General features: G+C 48.0%; 1 protein-coding gene across 1 annotated transcript; it reads left to right on the top strand.

Moving 5' to 3' along the window:
* The first annotated feature begins 674 nt into the window (after positions 1-674).
* Positions 675-1,699, top strand: LOC136508486 (non-specific lipid-transfer protein 1-like). Its single transcript, XM_066503168.1, has 2 exons — positions 675-1,131; positions 1,276-1,699. Exons 1-2 carry the CDS (start codon positions 776-778, stop codon positions 1,283-1,285), a joined length of 366 nt encoding a protein of 121 aa, XP_066359265.1. The 5' UTR covers positions 675-775; the 3' UTR covers positions 1,286-1,699.
* Positions 1,700-8,673: the final 6,974 nt, after the last annotated feature.

Here is an 8,673-nt window from a genome sequence, read left to right as displayed (position 1 = left end):
TAGTCCATATTTGAACATTATTTGCCAAATAAAAACGAACGTGCTACAGTAACCTAAAATCCAAATTCCTGAACCTAAACAAGCGCTAATTTTGAATGTGCATGTAACCTCCTGCACTGTACTGCTTGCTGTACGCGTCCGTCCTCAATCTCTGTTCTTCTGGTTGCGGGAGGAATTAACGAAGGCTACTGGAAGGATCCAATGGAGATCTAGACAGATCGATGAATTATTGATGTGTTAATGTATGTGCGATAAGCACTCAGATCCAACTCCAAACTACCTCACACTGACACACTGAGAGAGAGAGAGAGTGAATGCGCCTCCAACTGTATCAGATGAGCCACGTATACGTCTAACGGCTCAGGCTGCCGCCATCACCCTGCGCTCTAGGTCGTGTTAGGCGGCTGCTAATGAATTCACTCTGCCTCAACTAACCACTGTGTATGTGTATCTGTATCTGTATATGTGTATGTGTATGTGCATCCACATCCATCTGCCTGCTCCTCCTCCCAACACCCAACCACCTCCTGCCCAACTCTTGACTACCATGGATGGCGAGGTGCCATCGATCCATGGACATATTCGCATGCATCCACACCGACTGAAACTGCATGCAATGCACATCTGTCATCAGCACATCGATCGTAAGCCTATTTAAGGAGTGACATTCCACTGCAATCTCCTCACCAGCACATCGATCGTAAGCTAGTACCAGCAGTCTCCTCCGAGCAGCCACACATCACACACACTCCAAGACACCCAGAGCATCGACGACATGGCTCGCATGCAGCTTGCTGTGGCGATCGCCGTCGTGGCAGCGGTGGTGCTGCTGGCGGCAGCAGCGACGACCTCGGAGGCGGCCATCACCTGCGGGCAGGTGAGCTCAGCCATCTCGCCGTGCCTGTCCTACGCCCGCGGCCAGGGCTCCGCGCCCTCCGCGGGCTGCTGCAGCGGCGTCAAGAGCCTCAACAACGCCGCCCGCAGCACAGCCGACAAGCGCACCGCCTGCAACTGCCTCAAGAACGCCGCCCGGGGCATCAGCGGCCTCAACGCCGGCAACGCCGCCAGCATCCCCTCCAAGTGCGGCGTCAGCGTCCCTTACACCATCAGCACCTCCACCGACTGCTCCAGGTACATCTAGCCAGGGCTAGTACAAAGTGATGATCTGAATTCTGAATGAATCACTGCCACTTGCATGTAGAGTTGCATGCATGCATGCATGTACTGATGACTCAACAAGCAAGTCGTTTAACTTGTGCTTCGTCTTCCATGCAGGATCAGCTAAACCAACGACAGCCTGCTGATGATCGATCGATGATCCATTCCGCCGCCGCCGTCGGCGCCGGAGCATCGACGACCATGTATGCATGAGTATCTATCTATCTATCTACGCGTGATGATGAGTTGTTTACTGCTACGTCGTGGAGTACTACTGAATAAAAATCTCTCCGTATGTACCTACGTGTCGTCGTGTACGCTGTGATACGCTTGCATCGTAGCGTGTATGTACGTCCGTGTGTACGTGTGTGCGTGAGAGAGAGATGCCCTTTTGCTTGTTGTTGGGTTTATTTTTGAGTGCATGCACTGTGTGTGCGGTGTTTATTTATTTCCGTGTACGTTCTCGCTCCTGGTTTGTACTAGTATGTTCGATCACTGCGCTACCTTATGATACATGCACGCACATCTTTTTGTTAGCAAATTGTTATTATGCATGCGCCATGTGATTGCTACTCCCAAACGCTTGGTCAGTATATGTGCAACTACTTATATAGCACCTAACGAAAAACTGGGTTGCAGACTCGAGGATTTGAAGACGGGATTGTGATTTGAGAAATTAATAAATGGTTTTATTTAATTAACTCGCCACTTGAAAAAAAAATACTCACACGGTGGAAATTAAAACAAGTACCTAGCTGGCACGCTTTTTTCATGAGAGATGACGGCACGCACTACTCTTCAAATACAGAATTCATCTGATGAACGAAAACAAGACAAAAACTAGAAAACAGAGCCGTTGTGTGTGCTGTGCGGGCCGGGCTTGTTAGCAGAACGTACATGTATAATTATTACCACCATCCTAAATTATAGATTGTTTTGGCTTTTTCTAGATATTCAGTTTTTTTTATGTACGATATGTCTATATAGTTGTCTAAATATATAAAAAATCTGTATCTAGAAAAGCCAAAACGAACTATAAATTGAAATGAAGAGACTACTAAACGTATGCACCTATATGATATATATCCTCCATCCCAAAGCTCTTGTTTTGTTAGACATGGCTTTTAACCAAAATACTTGCAATTTTTGTGGCACGAAATTGATATAACTAGATATTTGTATTCAAAAGTAGCTATGATTTATATAATATAAATATGGCACCGGCACCTATTGGTCAAATCATTACTGTCCAAAAAAAAAATGTGTTTTATATTTTTGGATGGAGGGTAACTTGCCAAAATATATACTCCCTCTGCTCACAAAACAATTAATAAGTGGCATTTTGATGTTGTCGTAGGTCAATTGTTTCAAAAACTTTGACTACAAATAATTTTTTATTAAGTGACATTATTTCAGGTTGTCTTACGTCAATCATTTCGAAACCTTCACCATTGAATTATGTCTACATGCTTAGTTTGAATGTATGGAAGTGGTGATGTGGGTAGGTTTGTCTTGAATGTAGTTTATTTCATAAATGTATATATTTGCCATATTTACATATGCAGTACTTAAAACTAACCTCGATCTAAAAGTGGGCTTACATAACAGGAATAGTCTACAAAATAGAAATATATTTAGGGATTTGGAACAGATGACTTCTTAAGACGAGTATGCCACGTCAAAAAATAAAAGTCAGATACAAAACTTGAGTAGCATAATCAAAATAAAAGTCAAAAAATAAGAGGAGTGGGCTCACATAGCAAAACGAGTGGGATCACCGTATCCTTTGTTCCTGCAAGGGGATATTACTTTTGAATTTTACCGAGGTTTCCGTTTCGAGGCCGGCCTACTTGGAAAATATGCCGGGGTTTATAATATAGAGGTTCAAAGAACATGGGAAGATACAGTAAACACCCAAGACACTATGTTGTGCATGCACGTCAAGCTAGCTCCTCCGCACGGCAAGAGCATTAAAAGTATGGAGGCGTACACAGTTTAGTGAATGGAAACTAAGGAACGGCGTCCTTCACATAGTCCTGTTAGAGCTAGAGAAGGCACAAGAAAGGCGCCCCCTAATGACAAATAGATCGAAGTGGAATTCAAGAAATATCTTAAGACAAAATCAATGAGTCTGGCCGCAGTACAGAAAGCAAAGGTGAGACAACACTCTCGACCGTCCTGGATGCTGAAAGGAGATATTAATACTCGTTTTTTTCCAACTACATGCAAATGCTAGGCGAAGAAAATTTCTCAACGTTGTAAAACAAAAGGTCGCTGTTGAGTTCTTCGCCAAAGCTGTAGGAACAAGAACGTGGGCAATCAGTTGGGAGATGCTGAGTTACTCTCTACATAACCTTGATGAACTGGACATGCTGTTTACAGAGCATGAGCTTGTTAGCATAATCAAGGAGCTTCCGCTGGAAAAGGCCCCGATGGTTTTATCAGTATTTTCTAGAAGCAAAGTTGGGAGAGAATCAAGAGCGACAATCACAGAACCCAAAAATGCATCTATTCAATGAAGCAAATATAGTTCTACTCCCCAAACAGGAAGCACAAACAATGTCTGAGTATAGACCGATTAGCCTAATTAACAGTCTCGTCAAAATCATCACAAAAATCCTTGCAAATAGACTAGCTCCATAACATGCTTAGAGACATAGCCTCGGACCATCGCCGGAAGAAGCCGCTCAATCCATATGTGGTAGTCATGACTCTTCATCCCGTTGACTCGTAGAGTGCCTAAGTTCACTCCCCTGCTAAGATTCGCTACATATCCATCTGGAAACATTAATGTCTGGATCCATTTTAGTACTTCCCTCCTTTGATCGATTTGCAAGACGAAATTGACCTTAGGCCTATTCCAGTTCTTGTTTCGGCCACTAGGAGGCTGCATCGCTTGATTCGGTCTATCGCACAATGTCGCTAGGTCCACTCTAGCTTTAACATTGTCCTTAGACTTGTCAGTGTCCATGAGAGTTCCCCAAAGTGCCTCGATGATATTCTTTTCAGTATGCATTACATCAATATTATGTGGCAAAAGAAGGTCATCGAAATAGGGGAGCCTCGTCAAGCCGGACTTATGAGTCCACATATGTTCCTCACCATATCCCATAAAACCACCTTCTTCATTGGGCACGAGAGCATCTATCTGAGCACAAACCTCGGCACCAGTCCTCAAGTGCGGTTTAGGGTCTGTCACTTTGACACCTTTCGTAAAGCTCTTGATGTCTTCTCTGAATTCATGGTCTAGAGGGAGGAACTGACGATGCTGGTTGAATGACGAATATTTGCCACCCTTCTTCAACCAAATGAACCTCACAACTTAATTGCATATTGGGCATGGGAACTTCCCATGAACACACCAGGCGGCAAATAACCCATACGCCAGGAAGTCATGCAGGGAGTAGTGGTACCAAACGTGCATTTTGAAGCTTGTCTTTGTAGCTCGGTCGTATGTCCATACCCCCTTCTCCTAAGCGTGGATCAATTCATTAATCACATGCTCTATGAACACACCCATATTACTCCCCAGTGTCTAGGAATTATCAACGACAAGAATACGTTATGCCGTTGAAAGGAGATGCTAGGAGGGAGATTGAGGGGGATAACAAAAATGGGCCAGCATGTGTATGGGGCAGCCATCATTCCATAAGGATTGAACCCATCTGTTGCCAGCGCAACACATACATTATGGGCCTCAGCTGCTTTGTCATGATGTTTGTCATTGAAGTACGTCCATGCTTCAGCATCAGACGGATGTACCATCTTCCCAGGATTGTACCGTTTGCCATCTTTGTGCCATGTCATCTATTTCGCGGATTCCTCGATCATGAATAGCCATTGGATCCTTGGTAGGAAAGGAAGGTGCCGTAGCACTCTTGTGGGGATCGGAAGCTGCTTTTTCTGACCATCACCAGAGTCTACCTCTAGGTACCTAGAGGATTTACACTTTGGACAGTAATTTGCGTCATTGTGCTCTTTCCTAAATAGGACGCACCCCTTCGGACAAACATGTATCTTGTCATACGACATCTTAAGCATACGAAGGAGTTTCTCTGCCTTGTACAAGTTCGTCGGCAAAGTGTGCTTCTCCGGTAGCATGGTGCCAAACACGGCCAACATCTTATCAAAGCCTTCTCGACTCAGGTTTAACTCGGCCTTCAACCCCATTACGCATCCAACCGCATCTAGCTGAGAAATCGTTGTACGCTCGTGAAGGGGTTTCTGTGCCGAGTGCAACATTTTGTAGAAGTCCTTTGCGGATTCCTCCATCTCCTCCTTCTCACGTCGTTTAGCAAAGTGAGCTTGGTGGGCGTCATCTAGCATGTCTGCTACCCCGGCATCATCATCAAAAGCCTCAAGGCATGCTCTCACCACCTCCGCTCTTATATGATCTGCTTCACCATGGTAGATCCACTGCTGGTAGCTAGGCGTATAACCATTGAACACAAGATGTCTACCCATGGTCTTCTCGTCTACCTTTCTCCTGTTGTCACATTTGCTGTAGGGACACCAAACTAGAGAATGTCCTCCTGCTCCTGGGTCAAATGCATGTTTCAAGAAACGATCTGTCCCCTTCACCCATTCATAGTCGTAGTCACTCTCGCTTCTATAGCCCGTGTACATCCACTGACGGTCCTCCATCCTTTAACATTTACATCACAGAGTATTGTGACCATCAATTGCATCTACGCGGTGTTCCTAATGTCTAATAGGTGAGGATAGATCCTAATCCCACCTGCGGATGCGTAGATGAGGTCAGTTTCCAGGCTCCGCTCCTCTCCGAGATAGAATTTTGGCAGCACCTCCCCGCTGTTCTCCCGATACACGTCCTGCCAGGGAGAGTGTGTATTCGGAGAACAACAGGGAGGTGATGCCGAAACTTCATCTCGGACCGGAGCGGACCATGGAAACTAACCCATCTACGCATCCGCGGGCTGTCCAAAAAACGTGGACAATTCGAAATAGATACGGTCGCAGATATGCAAAGATCCGCATACCTACGACCGTATCTCTTTCGGACGGGAGACGCCTAACTGGGTTACGCGTGGGCTATGATAGACATGAGGAAAAAGAGGTTATTTATACTTAGGGTGTCGGTGAAGTCAGGCTAGTGGGGCAGTGCTGAGTAGACGCAGTGGCGAGGCGACGCAGTGCAGGCAGAACCGCGACGCCGACGAAGACGATCGGGGTCCTCCGGGTCCCCTCCGACGTGCTCTTCTCCTGCATAAAAAGGCAATAGGTTATTGTTTGTTCAAAATTTCGGCAGCACCTCCCCTGCATAGGGAGGTTTCCAAGACCTGCAAAAAAAACGATAGGATGGCCGACATTCACAATGGCACGAAGGCCGACAACCACAATGGCACGAAGGCCCTCATATCAATTTATGGCACGAAGGCCCACACAACCACATACGGCACGAAGGCCGACAACGAGAGTTTTACCTAGGGTTGTGGTGGAGTCGGGCGTCGCGGTGCGGGGGTCACTTTCTTCTCCGGCGAGGTCGAGCGGCGTCGGAGTACTCCTCTCCCCCTCTTCCCTTCTCTCTTCTCCGCTTCTCCTCTTCCCTTCTTCTCTTTCTCCTCCTCCTCCTCTCCTTCTTCCCCTTCTCCTTCTTCTCTCATTTTCCTCTTCTTCTCCTTCTCTTCCCCTTCCTCCTTCTCCTCTTCTCCTTCTCTTCTTCCTCCTACTTCACCCTTTGCCGCCTCCCCTCCAATAGCAGCCGGCGATGGGGGCGGCCTAGGGGCTGGTGTCGGGGCGGGGAGGCCGGCGCGGGGGGGGGGGGGGGGGGGCGGGAAGGCCGGCACGGGGGGGGGGGGGGGGCGCCGGAGGGCCGGCCGGTGCAGCGGGAAGGCCGACGTGGGGGGGGGGGGGGGCGGGGCGAGAAGGCCGGCGTGGGGGGCCGCCCGGGGTGGTTCTGGGGCGGTGGGGCGGCGTCGGCGGGGCGGCACTAGGGCGGCACGCAGGGGCGGCGCGGAGGTCGGGCGGCGGGGCGCGCGGGGCGACACGGTGGTGGGCGGCGGGGCGCGCTATGGCGGGGGGCACGGGGCGGCGGGGCGCACAGCGACGGCGGGCCGCGCGGGGCCAATTTGGCCAATTTGCCGAGGGCTAGGCCCTCGGCAAAGATTTATTTTGCCGAGGGCCGTTTCTTTGCCGAGGGTTAGGCCCTCGGCAAAGGCTTCTTTGCCGAGGGCCTAGCTTTGCCGAGGGCTCCTGGGGCTGGCCCTCGGCAAAGACCCCCTTTGCCGAGTGCCCGAGATCTAGCCCTCGGCAAACCCAGAAGCCCTCGGCAAAGAGGCCGTCTCCAGTAGTGTTCCCTTCCCTGTACGAGCGAGGCACGCGGCGGATAAAGGCAATGTGGCAAGCGTGGTGAGCATGACACATGTGGGCAGTGTTGTTGAGGCAGAGTCGAGCGGCGGCCAAAGTCACGCGTGAACGAATGGCGGAGGCAGATCGGATCGGAGTAGCCAGGGCGGGGTGGAGTTGTTCCAGCGCGAGGGGCGGAGTCACCGGCGGGAGATGGGCAGGGGCCACGGCATGAACATTGAACGTCAAGGAGAAACAGATGGTAGCCAAATGAGGAGAAGAAGGTGTAGAGTCGCCATGGAGGTGGACGGCGCAAGGCACCAGCGGATAAGAGGGGGGGGGGGGGGGGGGGGGAGAAATGGATGGTGGCCAGATAAAAAAAGATTTTTTTAATAGGCCATGATCCTTTAGCTCGGTGAGGAGGCCGGCGGCCTTAGGTCGGCCAGCCAAGAAAATAAAAATAAACATAAAAAAGTATTATAGTTATATCATTGTTTTTAACAATAAGAGGAGCGGTTTGACTCAAGGCTTTTCTAAAACAACTTTAGCTCTACGAGTGGAAAAAAACTGGCATGAAACAGAGCCATAACCAACAGAGCCTTAAAGCTATACTACCTGTTGCATAAACATATGTATTCAGTTCTTGCTTTTCACAGTTTGACTTGCATAAGCTTGTACTGTATAGTATACTGATGTACGAGTAGCTAGCAATTTGGGGCCATTTGTTACTCCTTCCATTTCAAAAATAAAATATCAATCCAAGATTAAAATTTCTCTCATAAATGCATCATTATCTCATAATTTGGGAGTATATATGTAGCCTTTGAAGTTTGGAAGGGTAGAAGCATGCAACCGATTACTCATGCGTCAACCAATCTTTCCATACAAGAACTCATCTCAGTTACTATTTAAATTAAGCAATGAACATGGTATTTGGTAGGACTTAGTGAGGAATAAATATATTAAAGATATGACCTTGTCACACGTTCAGAAAAAAAGCTTGAGACTCTCATTTTTGGATGAGCCTCGTGAAAAGAAACTTTCTTGAGTTTGGGAGCTTTTAGGTTAAAGGATGGTAACCAAATCATGTTCGGGAAGATACCTTGTTAGGGAACCAACCACTAAAATCCCGATATCTAACTTTATTCAACATTGTTTGTAGGAAACAAGCGAAGGTTCGAGATGTATTAAGCTAAGTTCCACTTAGTG

Source organism: Miscanthus floridulus, chromosome 15 (assembly GCF_019320115.1).
Source record: "Miscanthus floridulus cultivar M001 chromosome 15, ASM1932011v1, whole genome shotgun sequence".
Classification (NCBI taxonomy): domain Eukaryota; kingdom Viridiplantae; phylum Streptophyta; class Magnoliopsida; order Poales; family Poaceae; genus Miscanthus; species Miscanthus floridulus.
Note: the sequence above shows the minus strand (reverse complement) of the source record. Positions and strands in the feature narration are given on the sequence as shown.

Coding starts and splice junctions, on each gene's coding strand:
- LOC136508486 (XM_066503168.1), top strand. CDS start 776: ATGGCTCGCATGCAGCTTGCTGTGGCGATCGCCGTCGTGGCAGCGGTG.